This window comes from Notothenia rossii (genome assembly GCF_949606895.1).
Source record: "Notothenia rossii genome assembly, chromosome: 7".
NCBI lineage: Eukaryota > Metazoa > Chordata > Actinopteri > Perciformes > Nototheniidae > Notothenia > Notothenia rossii.
Genome location: NC_136905.1, coordinates 52129646 through 52151623, shown reverse-complemented (window position 1 = coordinate 52151623; position 21978 = coordinate 52129646). Strand labels below are relative to the sequence as shown.

At 41.3% G+C, this 21978-nt stretch overlaps 1 protein-coding gene across 1 annotated transcript; it reads right to left on the bottom strand.

Annotated features, from left to right (window-relative positions):
- Positions 1–2147: 2147 nt before the first annotated feature.
- Positions 2148–5887, bottom strand: LOC307013046 (uncharacterized protein). The gene is made up of 8 exons (XM_079640275.1): positions 5378–5887; positions 5027–5255; positions 4349–4907; positions 3972–4179; positions 3588–3845; positions 3269–3440; positions 2995–3143; positions 2148–2898 (listed from the first exon to the last, which is right to left on the bottom strand). The coding sequence occupies exons 1-4, from the start codon at positions 5496–5498 to the stop codon at positions 4003–4005; spliced, it is 1086 nt and encodes a 361-aa protein (XP_079496401.1). The 5' UTR covers positions 5499–5887; the 3' UTR covers positions 2148–2898; positions 2995–3143; positions 3269–3440; positions 3588–3845; positions 3972–4002.
- Between the last annotated feature and the right edge of the window lie 16091 nt (positions 5888–21978).

Sequence of the window (21978 nt, the reverse complement as noted above, 5' to 3'; positions counted from 1 at the left end):
TATTCCAACAGGATTTTTTAAAGATGTATTTCCTTGCATGGCCTCAGATCTACTTCATATAGTAAACAAATCTCTTCACTCAGGTATTTTTCCACAGGCCCTGAAAACTTCTGTCATTAAAACACTCTTAACAAAGAATAATCTAGATGCTTCAGTAATGAACAATTACAGGCCCATATCAAACCTGCCATTTCTAGGTAAAATCATTGAAAAAGTTGTTTTTCAACAGTTGAGTAACTTCTTGCATTTAAATAACTGTTTTGATGTGTTCCAGTCAGGCTTTCGTCCAAACCACAGCACTGAGACTGCTCTTGTAAAGGTCTTCATTACATCCACTTAAAGGCCATGTAATGCATCTAACACAGGTGTTTTTTAACATCTAGTTTAGATATCACCAGAATAAAAATAAATAAAAATGTTTAAAGTTTGGTCATAATTAAATGACATATACGTTAAAAAACGATATTGGTTCCGAAGTTTGCCGAGTACGCCCCCGATCACTCCCGAACGAGCGGTGACGTCACACGTGGCAAATATTGACATTTTACAAAATCAGTCCAAATGGCAAGCAACGCGACAACTTCAGACAGCGACAGCGACAGCGATCATTCAAGCTCAGATTCGGTGGGTTATCTGGATTCAGTTACAGAAGTAGAGAGTGAACAAGCTAGCCTTTCACTTCAAGGCATCTTGCCTTATCAGTACGAGCCTCCTGCCCGGAAATCGAACAACGAGGCAGAAACTTGTGAAAGAGAAGCGGATTCCGCAGCCGGCGAGACTCGAGTCGGCATTACTGAATGGTAAATTCTGTTTTATTTAATTTGACCTGCACTAAATGTCGATCTTAATTTGTCATCTGTTCCTCACACGTCCGGCAGATATTGTTTTTTTTTTATGTTATGTACAATATTCAGGTGTACAAGTCAATGCTGTGAAAGCATGCCCACTGCAGATGAATGTGTATGCTGCAGAGAGATCTGGCAGGTGATGGAACAAATAGACAGTTTGCAACCTACTGACCAGACAGAAGACACCGACGAGAAACCAAGGTGCATTATTAGCCACCCAGGCTTTAGAGAAGGCTGTCTCAGTGTTTGGACACTGAAAATAGCGTATCTTCAGTACAAACAACAACACAGAGCCGTTGATGGCACACTACACCAGTAAGTAAATATTGATTGACCCAACTGCCTATTGCAGCTTTGCTTTCATATAATACTTTTAGTCGCTACAGATATGGTACACTTTTAAAGATACCATTAAACTCTTTCAAGCAGTCAAAAACAGCTTGGCTTTTATTTTTTCTGTGTATGCAAGTTCAATGTATGCTTGGGAAAAGAAACAACTACACATGAGAGGAAATATATAAGAGGTCTATGATTCTGTCAAGCAGTCATGTACAACCTCATATTTATTTTGTACAAGTAAAATACAAATATCATGTGTAAGCTAATTTGTAACCATTGCTACATAATAGAACTACATAACATTTTATTTTTCTCCAAATATATTTATAATCTGTATACTTTTTTTTCATTAGGAAGTATCGATATACAGCTTATCGACAGTTTGTACGTTGGTGCTGGGGTGTACTCGGCCCAAAAATCAGAGTCCCGCTGCCTGCATGTGCTGTAACCGAGATACGGAAGACTTACCCTGAACCGGGAGGCCGCTATCAGGGATTTCAATGGCCAAATCTGTAATTTGACATAAGTCATGCAGCTGAACCGGTTAAAATGGTTTCGCATGATGTAAATAATTTACAAAGTACATCATTTACAATATTATTTTTCCAAAGAAACATGTAAATATAACATTTTCCAAATCACAAGTTTGTAAGATTGTACTAATTTACTGTTTGATAAATAAAAAAGGGTTCTTTTGTTAATTTTTCACTTGTAACATTTGATCTTTATTGCAGTGTACATTAGTCTATTTTGGTATATGTACGAGCCCACAAATAATTAAAAGTGGTAAAAATAATAAAGATATTCAGACGTAATTCATTTTTGGCCTTACTTGTTTCACTTCAACTTTTATATTTTTCAGTCACTAGGCAAGTTCACTGTACTCTGGTGACATTTAGCTCAAGCTGGCATAACACCTGTAGTACCTTAATTCTGACCCGAGTTTTGTGAACAATCTTCCAGCACCCATGATCAATGTTTATGGCAATCAGGAAACATTCACAGCTCAAAAGTATTTTTTAATTCTTAGGGCTTTAATTCAGCTTCTCTACTAATGATAGTAATATCTTGAATGCTAATCTGATCAACCAGAAGAAAGTAGAACCTGGATGTTGGAACACTGTGCCTACTGGTTCAGTAGAAGTGCATTGCACGAAATGTAGGTCCCGACACCCCACCAATAAGCACAGACATAAACAGCAGAATGTAATGTATGAGGCAATAATATCAGTGATATGAGTGAGTAGAAACAATCACAACAAAAGAAAAATGTATAATATTGATGGCTGATCACCAGAGGATTCAATAACCAGTTTGACAGTCTGCCAGGTATTATGTTAATACAGTATATAAGCATAGAGATATTGTCAATTTTATTTGAAGTACACTATTATGAAGTATCACCCATAGATACAAGAAAAGTTTTTGTACAAAATGAAAAGGAACTGTTTACACAAGATAAGAACCACACCACAAAAGAAAGCATGAATATTATTTCAAAGCAAAGATTAAAGATAGTCTAGTAAACACTGTTACTGGTTAATGAACCGACACCTGTGCTGACGCACTGCCTCATCTTTATCGGGGTGGTCCATCTCTGAGGCCAAAGGTTGTGGGTCTTGGTCACGGACTTCTTGGATGGACTCTCTCAAGTCCTGTGGCGAATCAGAATAGGCTTGCAGAAGATCTTCAAGAATGTTTGTTGTGTACTCTAAAAATAATAGAATAGTTTAGCAGGGTCGGAATGCTCATGTGTTACTGTATTGGTAATTTGGTATATTAAAATCTGTCCCCTATCTAAACTTACTATATGTTGCTGGTGTCTTTTCCTTGCGTACTGAATGTTGACCCTTTTTGAACTTTGGGAAACAGATTGTGAAACGCTCTTGGCCCTCTCGAGTCACAGCCTGTAGTCTTGCACTGTTTTCGTTGTAGTGTAGTGCTGCCAAGTAGTACCTGAAATAAATATTTAAAACGATTATTTCTTATGTAGACTAAACAATTACAGAAAATATAGAATCAAAGTATCCCTAAAATACAATTAAAAGAAATCCATTTAGTACCAGATTATCATTAGTTACCTAGCAAGCTGACAGAGCCACATGAATCCTGTATGCTTCGGTGCAAAGCGAATGATTAAACTATGGAATGCTTCCAGAGATGATGTTTGGTATGTACTCGAGATCTTCTTGATATCCTTAAGTACATGGGGATTGGTTAAGATGTCATTCAGCAGCTCGGCTGGCTTAGATCCTGCAATAAATAGTTTACATTTTTAGGGAAAGAGATTAACACCAGGACTGCTGCCTGGGCAGGTGGCTTTCTGATTTGGCAACTAAATTTGACTCTTAATTTTGCCTTTAAATTATTCCAGTATGTGCAAAAACATTTTCCATGTACCTGGTTTAAGCCATTGTTTATTTCTGTTGTCACCTAGTAAATGGGCATGGTCACACATGGGGTATATCTCGGTATCATGCTCATGTATGTCTTGCACATGGTTAGCAACAGACTTCCACTTTTCCCCTAACAAGTCAGCCTGCCCTTCTGGAACTGTCCCTGCGACATAGTACATATGGTGAATGATCGATTTCTTCCACAAACCAACATCTTCACAACCCTTCTTTTTGGCGAGGGCATCGATCTTTTTACCAAGTCCTGTAATTAAAAGATTCAATTAATTACCAACATACATGTAGCAAAGAAGCATATATAATACAACACAAATGTACAATAATCTAATAAATTCAGTTCTACTTCCATAATGAGCACACAAATTCACACCTTTCGCTATATGCCATGCATCGAAGTGATGTTACAGCTCTGCTGTGCGGGGGTTGTGCGAAGTTTCTTCTCTCAGGTACTTTGCAATAGATTTGTGCCTGTCAGTTACCATAGATGCGACATCCAGCTCATGCGTCTCGGTCAGGAGTGTCAGACACCTCTTCAAGCCCTCGAGCTCACAAGCATTGCTGCTGGTTACCTCATTGCTCTGAATAACGACATAAACAACATTGGTAATATGTCATCATTGTCCTATACTGTATTTGTATTGTGGTTTCATACCTTGCATTCATAAGTATTAAGTTAGAAGTGTGGTAAATTGTACTGTACCATGTACAAGAATATTACTACATGTACTTAATTCACTAACTATTTACCTGGACTAGTTGGGTATCCAGCACTTTGTTGATCCTTTGTTCGATCACCGTGTAGCCTCCATATTTGGCCGAGTGGCCAGGGCTGTCACAACGACCATCCCCTGTCAGATGTATGCCACCTTCCATGCCTTTGAGTCTCTCCACAAGACTCGTCTGTTCTGTTTGCCAGGCGTTGACTATGGATGGGATGATGTAGGATGATTGATGACGATGGTAGGTATTGCGGCTAATCCTGCAAACTTTCATGATGTCAAACACCCTTAGAGTCTGGGAGGGTAGACTTCCTGACAACAAAATTGATGCCGACATGATCAGATTTCCAACAGGAAGTTGATTGAGAAATGGCTGGCTGTTCCATACTCTTGTGTATTTAAAGTTTCCACATTTCTGCCTGATCTGCACTAAACTGCCAATGTTGTTAACAACCTCGTTAGAACTTGATCCAGCACAAATTGGGCAATACTGGAACAGCTCCAACAAATTGGCCTCAAAGACGAAATACTTCTTGTCTTGTGCATATTTCCTGGGGCATTTGTGCAAAAGTTCTTCTTGCCTTTGTCTGGAAGCAAAAAAACGTTATCAATGATGTGTTTTGTTACAAGTACATTAATGTAAATCTGTTTATATTTATTTTCATTACCTTCTAACTAAACTATGGTATGTTCACACACAACTAACCTATCTTCTTCACATATCTCCTCCTCTTTTTCCTGTAATGCCTCATCAATCGACTGCTCCGAAGGCTTGTAGTCAGAGTCAGAGTCATCTTTGATGGGTGTCTGATCAGCGTTGAATACAAGTGTAGCACAACCTTTCTTTGGTGTTGACACTGTTGGTGTAGATGCACTTTCTTGCTCTTCATACTGTGTACATGCATCAACCATGATAACTGGATCTGTTGAGGTCCCTGTACATTGGAAATGGTAGTAACCATAACATTGTCCAACACATGGAATGTCAAAAGTGATACAGAGACACATGATAACAACAATTCACCAATCTATATTTTGTAACTGTTTTCTTCTGTACCTTTGCTTCTATAGTAAGGTCTTGTTCGAGTTGAGCACTGTGTGCTTGCCTCAGATCTATGTGGCAATGTGCTTTCAGTCACCGAAGCTGCAGCAGGATCTTCTGGCAAATTAGATTCCATATAAACATCTGAGTCGCTCGAGACATGATCCTGTTCTGTCAGCAACTGGAACCAAAAACAAACAGTTAAAAACACCTAACAATTTCAGGGATGGATCCTGCAGCAATCATGTTGGTCTCAAAACGTTTAGCTTTTAATGAGACAGACATATGCACACAAGCTAATTCTATTTTATTTAGGCACACATCTTAACAACTCAAATTCTTACTATTTATGTATGTTTCCCCAGAAATGGGTTGAATAACTTAAATCACACTTTTATCATAGGCCCCATAAATACAGCACACCAAACTCTCATAGATCTACATTTGTTTTCAGTCTAAAACAAAACAAAACATATTAATTTGATATTAATGAAATAACACATACCCTTGCCACCTCTAATTTGGAAAGAGCCCTTCTAGGATGTTGGCATATTTCACTTGTTTTCGTTTTTTTGCCTGACGAAGTGAAGAAACTGTCAACATTGCTGGCAGTCGTTAACGACGAACATGCAGCAGATCTGGCTCTCTTTGCGCCTGATGCTTTTGGAGTTTCGGCCGGTCTTTCAGGGTTTATGGTGGGTACAGCATCTAACTTAAGCGTTTTTTTGGTCTTGTAGCCTAATTTCACCATCAAAGCTCCTTCAAAACTGTCTGGGGTGAAATGGCTACCACATATCACAGCTTGTGATTTCTCGTGCGGCGGATGAAAGTTCGCTCTTTTGGTCTGGACAAAACGGATCCACTGACGTCTAACAGTCGTGTTTTTCGGAAATTCGTGTACACTGTGACCTGACAGGCTTGAATTACCACAAAACTGAACTACACATCGCTTCACCATCATGAATTGTTGGATAAAAAAAGTTTAGCGAGGTCCCGTTACACATATGTTGAGCGAAAATAGCGGAAGGATACAAAACAAACAATCCAGACGAGGCTGGTGTTTTCCACGTGTGACATCACACAGCTGGGTTAATGGCTGGCAAGCTCTGGTTTTATAAAGCACTGAATGGTTTAGGCCCAAAATACATTTCTGACCTCCTGCTAAATTATGAACCATCCAGATCTCTCAGGCCCCAGGGACGGGTCAGCTTTCTGTCCCCAGAGTCAGAACTAAACATGGCAAAGCAGCGTTCAGTTATTATGCTCCAAATATCTGGAACAACCTCCCAGAAACCTGCAGGTCCACTACAACTCTGACTACTTTTAAATCCAGGCTGAAGACTTTTCTTTTTGTCGCTGCTTTTAATTGAACTATTCATATCTTGCACTGCACTGTAACTTTTATCCATGTATTTTTTCTTTTAATGTTTCTTTTATTAACTTTTCTTTTAAATGACTGATTTTAAATGCCATTTTCTTAATGTCTTTAATTTTTTGTAAAGTACTTTGAATTGCCTTGTGTTGAAAGGTGCTATATAAATAAACTTGCCTTGCCTTGCCTTGATATTCTTCATCTGGTCGCCTTAGATAATTGTACGTACAATGTAGAGGATCTTAAGGGGGCCCATAGGGTCCCAGTGTATTTATCCATGGCTTCCAGGCCATGTAAGTTCTTTGGACATGTGGAGTATCGATTTAAGTGGTGATCAGGCGGCTCCAGTACACAGTGGTTGTGTCATTTTCTTCGTCGTTTTCTGGATTTGCTGCCATCATCATGATTCTCTGTTGTCCGTCGTACGTCTGGTAGAGTGGTATCTGGCCTGGAAATTGGATAATCAGCCCATCTGGTGTGCATAGAATTCTCGCTCCTTATTTTACGAGCAGGTCTCTTCCCATCAGATTTATGCGACAGTTTGGGGCATAGAGGAAAGGATGTTGCAGGAGTTGCTTCCCAATTTTTGTGACCAATGGTAATGTATATCTCTGTACATCAATTTTTCCCGAGTATCCAACTGTTTTGAAGGTGTGTTTTGAGAGTGGAGGTGCTTGTCCTTTCAATCCAGTCAAACAGGAAGGTGTGGCTCCTGTGTCCACCATCATTTCCACCTTTTCTCCCTCAATCTCACAGGTGACCATTGGTTCATCTTGGGCTGGAATTGCGTCACCTGTGATTGGATCCTCTGGGCCTCCTCATAGGTATGGACCACTCCAAGCTGTCAGAGGCATTTGCTTCATGTTTGGCACCCCTCCTCCTCTTGGTTGTCCCTGGAATCCTCTGCCACCACTGGGTCCTCCCCTCTGTTGATACTGTATAGTCATGTACATGGGTGCTTGTGGCTGTAGTTGGACAGGAGTATACACAGGTGGTTGCTGCACTTGGGGATAATACTGTTGTGTCTGGGGCTGCTGAAATTGTGTAGGATCGCATTGTAGTGCTTGTGGTGGGTATTGCATTTGTTGTTGTGGACAATCTCTGGCCCAATGGGCCAGCTGATTGCACATCCCTCAAACCGGAGAACTTTTCCTCTGCCTCTACCTCTTTGTTGGTTCTGCCTCTGATTTTCTGGCACTATCTGAGTTTGAACTGTTTGAGGCGTATGCCCTGCTTCCTCTGATGGTATGACCATTTCTGTTACAGCTGGCATCTGCCTTGTCAATTAATTTTTTATAGTGGCTTCGGTATCTTTCTCAGCTACCTGCATCTTCAAAAGTCTTTTCGCCAGTTTCTTTGTTTCTTCATCGCCTTCCGCCTTTATTTCCTGGTATTTGATGTCGTGGTGAATGAGATGTAGTCTCCATTCTACTGGGAGTTTAGCTTCTAATCCCACCACATCTCCCAGGCGTGCCTGCACTGATTTGGGAAGGGCTTTGATGACCGCGTTCTTCCACAGCATTACGACAGACGGCGAAATGTCATGTCGTTCTCCAGTGCAGTCCTCCCACACTCCTTCACATCTCTTCAGGAAGGCATACATGTCTTCCCCAGGTTCTTTTCTCAGACTGTTGAGGGCATGTAAACTGCGTGTTGTTGGGTAAATGTGACATATGGCAGCCCAATAGCTCGACCTGATTGTGTTGAACGAAATGTCATGTGGAGAGTTGGTGCATTTGGCCTTGGAATCCACTGCTCTTGCCTCTAGTCTTCCTTCTATCCGTCCAAGCAGTGCCCTCATGTCTCCCAAGCACAGGTGGTCTTGGACTGTGTATTTCTCCAGATCATTCACCCACTTCTGTCCTCCTTGGGTGAGTGGAGGTAGTTTTGCCACTAATGATTCCGTGTCCCTGTGAGTCCATGGTTGATAGTCAAATCCTCTTCCAGCCGCTATCAATGGCATGGAGGTATGTGCACCAGTCTTGGTTCTTCTAGTTTTGGGGCATGTCCCAGGGTAATGTTGCTCGTTTTCGTCGCTACTAGTATTCTTAGGAGGAGATGCAAAACTGCGTTGTTGCTGTGACTGTTCATGGTATGGGGAGTGTCCACTGGTTTCAGACTGTGTACCGCCGTCGTCATCTTCTTCTCCCTGTCCTTTGGAATAGTCAGGAGAGTAGTTTGTTGGGCGTGTTGTTTGTGATTGTCCCCATTTTTTGGTTATTTGTTGTTTTCTTTCTTCCTTTTCTTTGTCCTGACTATGTTTGTTTTGTCTTTCTGCCATCATTTCCTGGAATCTTTCCTCTTCTGTGGGCGGGACTAAAGAGGTTTCTCAATACTCTAATTTCCCCTCCTCGACTCCTATCCTCGACTCCTATCCTCAAGACTTAGTGCCGCCCACAGGAGATGCGAGCAGAGGACCGAGGAGGGGAAGCAGCAGGCGGTTAGAGAAATGAGAACTTCTCTCCTCTGAGTGGTCATTTTAAAGAGACGTCTATTAATGATGACAGGAGGCACAGCAGCCCTCTGTCTGATGGAAAGATGTGTTCATGACAACTTATATATTTACTTTTAATTCATTGGCAGTGCAGTATAATGAGACAATAACAGGCTACAGATGCGGACACACACACACAAATATATTTATATAAATATATACAATTTCAGAATCAAACAAGTATGAGAGCACTCTCATAATAACGTAACACAATCAGAGACTGGATATGTTCCCCCCCCTCTCTCTGGTCGCTGAAATGGGGAATTAAAATTACGGGCCAAAAGTTGTATTTACAGAAGTAAGCATAAGACACCAAACCAGCTGAGACCCATCTGTCCGGCGCATCAACGCACTGTACAACACACACACCTACACACTGTACCACACACACCTACAGCTCCTAAAGCATAATCAGGCTACAGCCGTTGTGTATTTTATTACGTGAAGCACTGAATGGTCTTAGAAAAATATTGACTCTTTGTTTGTAGATATCTACTAAACTACAGCATACATATACAGAGAGTAATGTAGGCCTGTTATACTGAGTGATATATATTTTACACACTGCTCTGCTTTCTGCAAGGACCTCACAGCTGTTCTCACTGTAAATATCGCGTCGCGATGAAAGCAGTTACTGAAATAATATCCAAGGGATGCATGCAGAGCTGTCATTGGCTGAGAGAAGTCCGGCCGTGCGTCACGCCTCCACCGTTCCCGGAAATGCATCGGCTGAGGAGCCGTGGAAGACCCATCAGTGGCGGCGTTTCACTTATCTTATTTTTTATTTCCTCGCTCCTCGGTCTCTGTATCACCGGAAGTTGATTTGTCTGCGTCATCTTGACTAGTGTCCCAGTGGCCTTATTTTTGCCGGAGGACCGAGGATCGAGGATCGAGGAGTGATAATGAAGGAGCGATAATCGAGGAATCACCAGACCATCCTCCGATGAAATCCTCAGACACTCGCCCCGCCCCCTTACTGTGTATCACTAACTGATTGGACGATGCAGTGCATGCACTGATGTGATGCTTCTTGACATGAGAGCAGTTTAACAGCGGAGTGAAGAAAATACATGAACCTCACTGGAGTCACTCCTCAGTTTATACTGTGTTTTGTTTCAATTAATGTATCATTTAGTTACAATTATGTGATATATCTGAACAACAGAGTGGTCAAAAATAATTTTCTTCATTTATTGGAAACATTTTCATGATCGCTTTTTTCATTTTATATTTTAATTTATTGTCATTTCCATTTAGTCAGTCATTAAGTACTATTTAAAATGTTAATGTGCTACATATCCACACAAACAAAGTGTGCAATCCAATGAATGTTAATCTAACTGGGTTTTGATTGATAACATATCTCTTTTTCTTCTCTCAATTATTTTATTTATGTTTTGCACTCTAATCAATATTAATCCAACTATTGTTCGTTTATACATGTTAAGAATGGCGTTTATCTTTTTTGAGAATGAGTTCTTATTTTATTTTATTTATTTGGGTCTACAACAGATGATACAAATGTTTATGTCAGTAAATGTGTACTAACAGAGCGTTTGTGAAAATGACGGGGACAGAGCTGCTGTCAGACGATCAGCTGTGCGGCGTCATCACAAACGGACGTCGCTTCACGTGACGCTCCGGAGGAAAGGACGTCCTATTGCTCTTAAAACTCATTTCCCTTCTTCTCGTGGTTTCCTTGCGTCTCTCCATGCTTCCCTGGTGGGAGGGACTAGTCGCAGGGAAACTACGCAAGTGAGGGACGCAAGGAATCCATTTAACCGAAGTGAATTGCAGCCAGTGTATCCTCGGTTATAGCTCCTCCAGAGAGCATCCTCGATGCTCGATCTTCGAAGTGCATTTAGAGAAATAAGATGTTCTTCAACATGGCACGCTGAAATTCATTTCCGGGTCACTACCGGAGGACTGAGGAGTCGGGACTCCTCTCTTCCCCTCCTCCGGGACTTGACCCAGAAATCGATCAAGACACGCCATTTTGAAGGACGTCCCAATAGCTGAAATGCACACGGAGGAGTCGAGGAGGGTTGAGGGAGGAGGGGTGCGGGGTGCGGGGTGCGGGGTGCGGGAGGATACGAAGGCCCAATCCCAAACCACTCCCTCGACCCTACCCCTCCGTGACGGAGTGAACTCCGTCTGTAGCCACACTCGCAGCTCAACGAGGCTCCCTCCTGTCAGATGGAGGGAGTAAATACAGCAGCAAGCGTTGGGACGGCCTCCCCTCTCTCCGGCAGAAACAGGAAATGCCTTAACTGTATATAACAACGGTTTCAAATCAGCATCTCTTAGACAATAAATGTAAATTAATGACTCAAATAAAACTCCAAACATCTTTCATTGTGTTACTTTTTTGTAAAGCTCTTTTAGTTTTAAACCTGATGTTTATAAGCTTCTTAGTTTTTGCAACAGTCTGTGAATATACACAACTTTATAATAAAATGCACACATTTACCTTTTTGACTAAACACAGGTATGATCCTAAGTTAAAACATATGAGGCTATCATGAGGTTGTTAACATTGCAGTTTATCAGTGGATGTTTGCTGGAACTACTTGTAAACAGCTTGTTTCCTGACGGACACACACAGCGTGACTCCGGTCAGGTAGAGACCGGTCTCAAGTCAGCACCGCTGCAGACTCGCTGTTTGAGTGCTTGATAGCCCTCTCCCCCTCCACACCACTCCACACTCGTTGCTTTGGAACAGCCCTCAATATGGCGGACCCTCCGTCTGAACGCGCAAACGGAGGGGTAGGGTGTAGGGGGCGGTTTGGGAATGGGCCTAAAGGGAGGTTAAACGCGATCAGACTACGCGGAAGTGCTTTCACTACTCGCGTATAAAAGCCCCACCTTCACAGCTGGTCGATTTCAACAGAGGAAAACGGAGAACTGGAAGATGAGTGGGAAAGCGTCACATAAATGTATAAGTGCTCACAGCTCCGTGGGAATTATTATGTGCAATTCATTTCTAAAAGGCTTTCACATTACTATAATTATATTTGTATTTAAATGTAGGCTATTTACATCAAAACGGAACACAAAAGCAGGACCAACCATCATACATTGAATACCTTGACTAACAAGAGAAAGATTCATTCATTTAAATAAATATTTAACAAAAAATGGGCCGGTTCTAAAGGGTTATTCAGTGAAGCCTGATGAGAGGGGATACAGCTGTGCATATGTCGTCATTAACAGACGTCGTTTAAAAGTGACGTTTGAGTGAACGAGGACATCACAATTAATACCTGAGGACTCCTCTGTCCTCGCGTCACCTCCTCGTGTCTCTCGCTCCCATCTTACCGAGGCAGAGTTAAGACGCAAGGAAGGGAAGCGAGTGAGGGAAAGAAGGAGTCGAGGAGGGGTATTGGGATGAGGCTGAAGAGTCGAGGAGCCGAGGAGCCGAGGAGGGGGGATTGATGAAATCAGAAAGGGCCATTGTATGGAGTTATCTCCTGATGTTGTTACCTGGCTGTGATTGGTGGAGGTTGTGATCACATGATTAAACCGTTTGTGCTCAGCTAAAGTGTCCAGAGGAACCTGAAGGGTTTATGTTTTATTGTTAAAGTGAACGTCACCGCTCACACACACTAACCTCCTGTTTTAAACAATGTAAATTATAACAAAACTAATTTTGATGTCTCGGGTTCCACCACTTTAAAAATAAGATGTTTTCCATGGATTTAAAAATGAATTAAATACATGTATTTAAAAAAAAGTGTGTGTGTGTGTGTGTGTATTATTCAATTTAAAAAATGAAAAAGTCCCATCATAATAACGAGAGATGATCCAATCACAGAGCTCCAGTGCTTTCATAAAATAGATCACCAACATATTTGTATATAAAGGAGAAATTATGCAATAAATATATTACACTTCCAATAAATTCAATAATTATTTGTATTTTTCCGATACTTTTCAGAATAAATATAAATAGCATTTTAACAGCAAACAGTTGATTAGTGAAAAGCTTTAAAAAACATGAATTCACATTCCCTCCCTCTCTCCCTCTCTTTCCCTCCCTCTCTCCCTCCCACCCCCTCTGACATCTCTCCCCTGACCTCTCCAACCTGCCTCCCACCTTTCCCCCCTGCCCCAAATGGTCCTGGACTTTAACTTTTTTTTCAAAATGTACCTAAAGTCCATTTATTGCTGGGAACCTGAGCTGCCAGGAGAACCCACAGAGCAGAAAGGAAGGGATGTTCTTTTTTTCATGATTACAGAATCTGGGAACGCTTAATGATCCCAAATCCTATCACAATGCGGGGGAACCCTGAGACACAGGGGAACCCGATAGAGTGACATTACATTTCATTAAAGTGGACTTCTTATATTTTCTAATAACTGATCTAATAACTGTTCTAATAACTGATCTAATAACTGTTCTAATGACTGATCTAATAACTTTTCGAATAACTGATCTAATAACTGATCTAATAACTGTTCTAATAACTGATCTAATGCTCTAAATCTAAATTCAATGATTCTCTCTTCTAAACCATCAACGTGTATCTTAGACCCGATTCCAACTAAGCTGTTAAAAGAAGTTTTTCCATTAATTAGCACTTCTTTATTAAATATTATGAATATGTCTTTATTATCAGGCTATGTTCCAAAATCATTCAAAGTAGCAGTGATAAAACCGCTTCTTAAAAAGCACAACCTCGATCCAGAGGTTTTAGCCAACTATAGACCTATTTCTAATCTTCCGTTCCTCTCAAAAATTCTTGAGAAAGCAGTCGCAAAACAGCTGTGTGATTACTTAAGAAACTATGATTTATTTGAAGATTTTCAGTCTGGCTTTAGAACACAACATAGCACAGAGACAGCTCTGGTTAAAGTCACAAATGACATTCTAATAGCCTCTGACAAGGGACTTGTCTCTATTCTTGTCTTGCTCGATCTTAGTGCTGCATTTGATACTATCGACCATGATATCCTATTGCAAAGACTAGAGCACTTAGTTGGCATACAGGGAACTGCTTTAGGCTGGTTTAGGTCTTATCTATCTGAACGCTCTCAGTTTGTACGTGTCAACGATGAATCTTCCATGCAAACCAAAGTTAGCCATGGATTGCCACAGGGCTCAGTGCTTGGACCTATTTTGTTCACCCTATATATGCTTCCGTTAGGCAATATTATAAGGAATCATTCTGTAAACTTTCATTGTTATGCGGATGATACTCAACTATATTTATCAATCAAGCCTGATGAAATTAATCATCTAAATAAAATTCAAGACTGCCTCAAGGACTTAAAAACGTGGATGACCTTAAATTTTTTGATGTTAAACACGACCAAAACTGAAGTTATTGTACTTGGCCCGAAGAATCTACGAAACAAATTATCTAAAGATATATTAACTATGGATGGCATTAATTTGGCCTCCAGTGAGACTGTAAGGAATCTTGGTGTTATATTTGATCAGGATTTATCCTTTAACACCCACATAAAATCCATTTCAAGGACCGCCTACTTCCATCTACGTAACATTGCAAAAATCAGGCATATCTTGCCTCAAAACGATGCAGAGAAACTAGTCCATGCATTTGTTACTTCAAGGCTGGATTATTGTAACTCCTTATTATCAGGGTGTACCAAGAAGTCAGTCAAGTCGCTTCAGCTGATTCAAAATGCTGCAGCTCGTGTACTAACCAGAGTTAGGAAAAGGGACCACATTACTCCTGTTCTGGCTGCCTTACACTGGCTCCCTATAGAACACAGGATAGAATTTAAAATTCTTCTTCTCGCCTACAAAGCCCTTAATGGGCAGGCGCCATCTTACCTTAAAGAACTCATTATACCCTATTGTCCTACTAGGGCATTGCGTTCCAAGAATGCAGGGTTGTTGGTTGTTCCTAGAGTCTCTAAAAGTACAATGGGAGCCAGAGCCTTTTCTTATCAAGCTCCACTTTTGTGGAATCAGCTTCCAGTTTGTGTTCGGACGGCAGACACCCTATCCGTTTTTAAGAGTGCGCTTAAGACCTTCCTTTTTGATAAAGCTTATAGTTAGGGCTGATTAGATTCAGCCCCTAGTTTTGCTGATATAAGCTTAGTTTGTCGGGGGACATCTTACTTCTTCCTTCTCTCTGTCTATACCTGTGTACTCTCATGTTCCGATTAACCCAGCTTCCCCAAATTTCTTTCTTTTTGGTGTCTATCTACGCCGGGATCCGGAGTCATGGATGATCCTGCGGTCCTGTGTCATGGATTGCGAGTCCTGGATCTTGAGTCGTGGCTGCGGTCCTGGATCATAAGTCCTGGATGGATATCCTCGTGGATTCATCTTCTTATTATACACACATGCATTTCAAAACATTTGGACTACCTATGTTGCAAATGTATTATCTTTTCAATTTACACACGGCATCTATTGCACGTCTGTCCGTCCTGGGAGAGGGATCCCTCCTCTGTTGCTCTCCCTGAGGTTTCTCCCATTTTTCCCTTTAAACTGTGGGGTTTTCTCTGGAAGTTTTTCCTTGTACGATGTGAGGGTCTAAGGACAGAGGGTGTCGTATTGTCATACTGATATTCTGTACAAACTGTGAAGTCCACTGAGACAAATGTAACATTTGTGATATTGGGCTATATAAATAAACATTGATTGATTGATTGATTGATCTAATAACTGATCTAATAACTGTTCTAATAACTGTTCTAATAACTGATATAATAACTGATATAATAACTTTTCTAATAACTGATCTAATAACTGTTCTAATAACCGATCCAACAACTGTTCTAATAACTGATCCAACAACTGTTCTAATAACTGTTCTAATAACTAATCCAACAACTGATCCAACAACTGTTCTAATAACTGATCTAATAACTGTTCTAATAACTGTTCTAATAGCTGTTCTAATAACTGATCTAATAACTGTTCTAATAACTGTTCTAATAGCTGTTCTAATAACTGATCTAATAACTGTTCGAATAACTGATCTAATGACTGTTCTAATAACTGTTCTAATAGCTGTTCCAACAACTGTTCAAATAACTGTTCTAATAACTGATCCAACAACTGTTCTAATAACTGATGTAATAACTGTTCTAATGACTGATCAAACCACTGTTCTTATAACTGATCTAATAACTGCTCTAATAACTGTTCTAATAACTGATCTAATGACTGTTCTAATAAATATCCAGACTGAGTATAAGTTGCTCACTCTGACTTGTTTTGATGTCTAACTCTATTGGTTATCAGTGATCAGCTGATTTCAGAGCTGCTGAGTCAGCTTCACTCTTTAGTGAAGAAGACTATGTTCTTGGCGAGGCTCGGGCGGCCGTAGATGAAGTCGTAAAGGAACCTTTTCCATTGTGATAGTCTGCTCGTCGTTGTTGGGATCAGAAGAGAGCTATGTTCAAACTCCACCTCCTCCTCCACAGCCTCCTCCCACTCCTTGTCCTCTTCCACAGCCTCCTCCTCTTCCTCCTCCTCGTCCACCCCACATCGTTGCCAGGAGGAGGAGGAGGTTCCTGGTTCCTCCCCCTCCTCCACCCCACATCGTTGCCTCAGTGTCTGGTTCTCCTCTCCCTCCTCCTCCTCCTCCCCCTCCTCCAACCCACATCGTAGGCTCAGCGTCTGGTTCTCCTCTTCCTCCACCTCCTCCACCCCACATCGTAGCTTCAGCGTCCGGTTCTCCTCTTGCAGGCGGGCGAACTCCAGATCCTTCTCCTCTTTCTCCACATTGAGCTTTCTGTTGATCCCCAACAAAGGGACAATCTCCACATGGTTCTACTTTCTCAAGATGTACATCTCTGCTCCGTCCTTCATCTGCGTCTTGAGGAGATTTCCATATCTCAGGTTCAGGTTCTCAAAGTCAGCCCTCAAGACATTCCGCTCAATCTCCATATAAACCTGTATTTCCTCACAATGTTCCTTCTGTTCTTTAAGATCCTGGTTCTCCTTTAGCAAAGCATCTATCTCTCCATCCTTTACTTCCTCAGAATATTCTTTAGATTATGTGAGATCCTGGTTCTCCTTTAGCAAAGCATCTATCTCTACATCCTTTACTTTCTCACAACATTGTTTAGGTTCTGTGAGATCCTGGTTCTCCTCTAGCAAAGATCCTATCTCTCCATCCTTTACTTCCTCACAAGGTTCTTTAGGTTCTGTGAGATCCTAGTTCTCCTCTAGCAAAGCTCCTATCTCTCCATCCTTTACTTCCTCACAGGGTTATTTTGGTTATGTGAGATCCTGGTTCTCCTCTAGCAAAGCATCTATCACTCCATCCTTTACTTCCTCACAAGGTTATTTTGGTTCTGTGAGATCCTGGTTCTCCTCTAGCAAAGCTCCTATCTCTCCATCCTTTACTTCCTCACTAGGTTTTTTAGGTTCTGTGAGATCATGGTTCTCCTCTAGCAAAGCATCTATCACTCCATCCTTTACTTCCTCACAAGGTTCTTCAGGTTCTGTAAGATCCTGATTCTCCTTTAGCAAAGCATCTATCCCTCCATCCTTTACTTCCTCACAAGGTTCTTTAGGTTCAGTGAGATCCCGGTTCTCCTCTAGCAAAGCATCTATCTCTCCATCCTTTACTTCCACACACGGTTCTTTAGGTTCTAGGAAATCCTGGTTCTCCTTTAGCAAATCATTTATCTCTCCATCCTTTACTTCATCACAATGTTCTTTAGGTTTTGTGAGATCCTGGGTCTCCTTTGGCAAAGTGTCTATCCCTCCATCCTTTACTTCCACACAATGTTCTTTAGGTTCCTTGATTTCCTGGGTCTCCTTTAGCAAAGCATCTATCTGTCCATCCTTTACTTCCTCACAAGGTTCTTTAGGTTCTTTGAGATCCTAGTTCTCCTTTAGCAAAGCATCTATCTCTCCATCCTTTACTTCCTCACAAGGTTCTTTAGGTTCTGTGAGATCCTGGTTCCCCTCTAGCAAAGCATCTATCTCTCTATAATTTACTTCCTCACAAGGTTATTTAGGATCTGTGAGTTCCTGGTTCTCCTTTAGGAAATCATCTATCTTTCTATCCTCTACTTCATCAAAACCTTCTTCAAGTTCTGAGCTCCTGGTTCTCATTTAGCAAAGCATCTATCCCTCCATCCTTTACTTCCTCACAAGGTTCCTTCAGTTCTTTGAGATCCTGGTTCTCCTTTAGCAAAGCTCCTATCTCTCCATCCTTTACTTCCTCATAACGTTCTTTAGGTTCTGTGAGATCCTGGTTCTCCTCTAGCAAAGCTCCTATCTCTCCATCCTTTACTTCCTCACAAGGTTATTTTGGTTCTGTGAGATCCTGGTTCTCCTTTACCAAAGCATGTATCTCTCTTTCCTTTACTTCCTCAAAACATTCTTTAGGTTATGTGAGATCCTGGTTCTCCTTTAGCAAAGCATCTATCTCTCTCTCATTTACTTCCTCACAAGGTTCTTTAGGTTCTGTGAGTTCCTGGTTCTCCTTTAGCAAATCATCTATCTCTCCATCCTCTACTTCATCAAAACCTTCTTCAAGTTCTGAGCTCCTGGTTCTCATTTAGCAAAGCATCTATCTCTCCATCCTTTACTTCCTCACAAGGTTCCTTCAGTTCTTTGAGATCCTGGTTCTCCTTTAGCAAAGCCTCTATCTCTCCATCCTTTACTTCCTCACAACATTCTTTAGGTTCTGTGAGTTCCTGGTTCTCCTTTAGCAAAGCATCTATCTCTCCATCCTTTACTTCCTCACAAGGTTCTTTAGGTTCTTTGAGATCCTGGTTCTCCTCTAGCAAAGCGTCTATCTCTCCATCCTTTACTTCCTCACAACGTTCTTTAGGTTCTGTGAGATCCTGGTTCTCCTTTAGCAAAGCATCTATCTCTCTCTCATTTACTTCATCACAAGGTTCTTTAGGTTCTGTGAGTTCCTGGTTCTCCTTTAGCAAATCACCTATCTCTCCATCCTTTATTTCATCAAAACCTTCTTCAAGTTCTGAGCTCCTGGTTCTCATTTAGCAAAGCATCTATCACTCCATCCTTTACTTCTTCACAATGTTGTTTAGGTTCTGTGAGATCCTGGTTCTCCTCTAGCAAAGCTCCTATCTCTCCATCCTTTACTTCCTCACAACCTTCTTTAGGTTATATGAGCTCCTGTTTCTCCTTTAGCAAAGCATCTATCACTCCATCCTTTACTTCCTCACTAGATTATTTAGGTTCTGTGAGATCCTGGTTCTCCTTTAGCAAAGCATCTATCTCCATCCTTTACTTCCTCACAAGGTTCTTTAGGTTCTGTGAGTTCCTGGTTCTCCTTTAGCAAAGCATCTATCTCTCCATTATTTACTTCCTCACAACGTTCTTTAGGTTCTGTAAGATCCTGGTTCTCCTCTAGCAAAGCATCTACCTCTCCATCCTTTACTTCCTCACAAGGTTCTTTGGTTCTGTGAGTTCCTGGTTCTCCTCTAGCAAAGCATCTATCTCTCCATTCTTTAGTTCAACACAAGGTTCTTTAGGTTTTTTGAGATCCTGGGTCTCCTTTGGCAAAGCTACCATCACTCCATCCTTTACTTCCTCACAAGGTTCTTTAGGTTCTGTGAAATCCTGGTTCTCCTTTGGCAAAGCGTCCATCACTCCATCCTTTACTACCTCACAAGGTTCTTTAGGTACTGTGAAATCCTGGTTCTCCTTTGGCAAAGTGTCCATCACTCCATCCTTTACTTCCTCACAAGGTTCCTTCAGTTCTTTGATATCCTGGTTCTCCTTTAGCAAAGCCTCTATCTCTCCATCCTTTACTTCCTCACAACATTCTTTAGGTTCTGTGAGTTCCTGGTTCTCCTTTAGCAAAGCATATATCTCTCCATCCTTTACTTCCTCACAAGGTTCTTTAGGTTCTTTGAGATCCTGGTTCTCCTCTAGCAAAGCGTCTATCTCTCCATCCTTTACTTCCTCACAACGTTCTTTAGGTTCTGTGAGATCCTGGTTCTCCTTTAGCAAAGCATCTATCTCTCTCTCATTTACTTCCTCACAAGGTTCTTTAGGTTCTGTGAGTTCCTGGTTCTCCTTTAGCAAATCACCTATCTCTCCATCCTCTACTTCATCAAAACCTTCTTCAAGTTCTGAGCTCCTGGTTCTCATTTAGCAAAGCATCTATCACTCCATCCTTTACTTCCTCACAATGTTGTTTAGGTTCTGTGAGATCCTGGTTCTCCTCTTGCAAAGCTCCTATCTCTCCATCCTTTACTTCCTCACAAGGTTATTTAGGTTCTGTGAGTTCCTGGTTCTCCTCTAGCAAAGCATCTATCACTCCATACTTTACTTTCTCACAACGTTCTTCAGGTTCTATGAGCTCCTGTTTCTCCTTTAGCAAAGCATCTATCACTCCATCCTTTACTTCCTCACTAGATTATTTAGGTTCTGTGAGATCCTGGTTCTCCTTTAGAAAAGCATATATCTCTCCATCCTTTACTTCCTCACAAGGTTCCTTCAGTTCTTTGAGATCCTAGTTCTCCTTTAGCAAAGCATCTATCTCTCCATCCTTTACTTCCTCACAAGGTTCTTTGGTTCTGTGAGTTCCTGGTTCTCCTCTAGCAAAGCATCTATCTCTCCATCCTTTACTTCCTCACAACGTTCTTTAGGTTCTGTGAGTTCCTGGTTCTCCTTTAGCAAAGCATCTATCTCTCCATTATTTACTTCCTCACAACGTTCTTTAGGTTCTGTAAGATCCTGGTTCTCCTCTAGCAAAGCATCTATCTCTCCATCCTTTACTTCCTCACAAGGTTCTTTGGTTCTGTGAGTTCCTGGTTCTCCTCTAGCAAAGCATCTATCTCTCCATTCTTTAGTTCAACACAAGGTTCTTTAGGTTTTTTGAGATCCTGGGTCTCCTTTGGCAAAGCTACCATCACTCCATCCTTTACTTCCTCACAAGGTTCTTTAAGTTCTGTGAAATCCTGGTTCTCCTTTGGCAAAGCATCCATCACTCCATCCTTTACTACCTCACAAGGTTCTTTAGGTACTGTGAAATCCTGGTTCTCCTTTGGCAAAGTGTCCATCACTCCATCCTTTACTTCCTCACAAGGTTCCTTCAGTTCTTTGAGATCCTGGTTCTCCTTTAGCAAAGCCTCTATCTCTCCATCCTTTACTTCCTCACAACATTCTTTAGGTTCTGTGAGTTCCTGGTTCTCCTTTAGCAAAGCATCTATCTCTCCATCCTTTACTTCCTCACAAGGTTCTTTAGGTTCTTTAAGATCCTGGTTCTCCTCTAGCAAAGCGTCTATCTCTCCATCCTTTACTTCCTCACAACGTTCTTTAGGTTCTGTGAGATCCTGGTTCTCCTTTAGCAAAGCATCTATCTCTCTCTCATTTACTTCCTCACAAGGTTCTTTAGGTTCTGTGAGTTCCTGGTTCTCCTTTAGCAAATCACCTATCTCTCCATCCTCTACTTCATCAAAACCTTCTTCAAGTTCTGAGCTCCTGGTTCTCATTTAGCAAAGCATCTATCACTCCATCCTTTACTTCCTCACAATGTTGTTTAGGTTCTGTGAGATCCTGGTTCTCCTCTTGCAAAGCTCCTATCTCTCCATCCTTTACTTCCTCACAAGGTTCTTTAGGTTCTGTGAGTTCCTGGTTCTCCTCTAGCAAAGCATCTATCTCTCCATCCTTTACTTCCTCACAAGGTTCCTTAAGTTCTTTGAGATCCTGGTTCTCCTTTAGCGAAGCATCTATCTCTCCATCCTTTACTTCCTCACAAGGTTCCTTAAGTTCTTTGAGATCCTGGTTCTCCTCTAGCAAAGCATCTATCTGTCCATTCTTTAGTTCAA

Coding starts and splice junctions, on each gene's coding strand:
- LOC307013046 (XM_079640275.1), bottom strand. CDS start 5,498: ATGGAATCTAATTTGCCAGAAGATCCTGCTGCAGCTTCGGTGACTGAA. Junction 5,256..5,377: donor ACCTTACTATAGAAGCAAAG/GTACAGAAGAAA, acceptor TCCAATGTACAG/GGACCTCAACAGATCCAGTT. Junction 4,180..4,348: donor TGGATACCCAACTAGTCCAG/GTAAATAGTTAG, acceptor GTCGTTATTCAG/AGCAATGAGGTAACCAGCAG.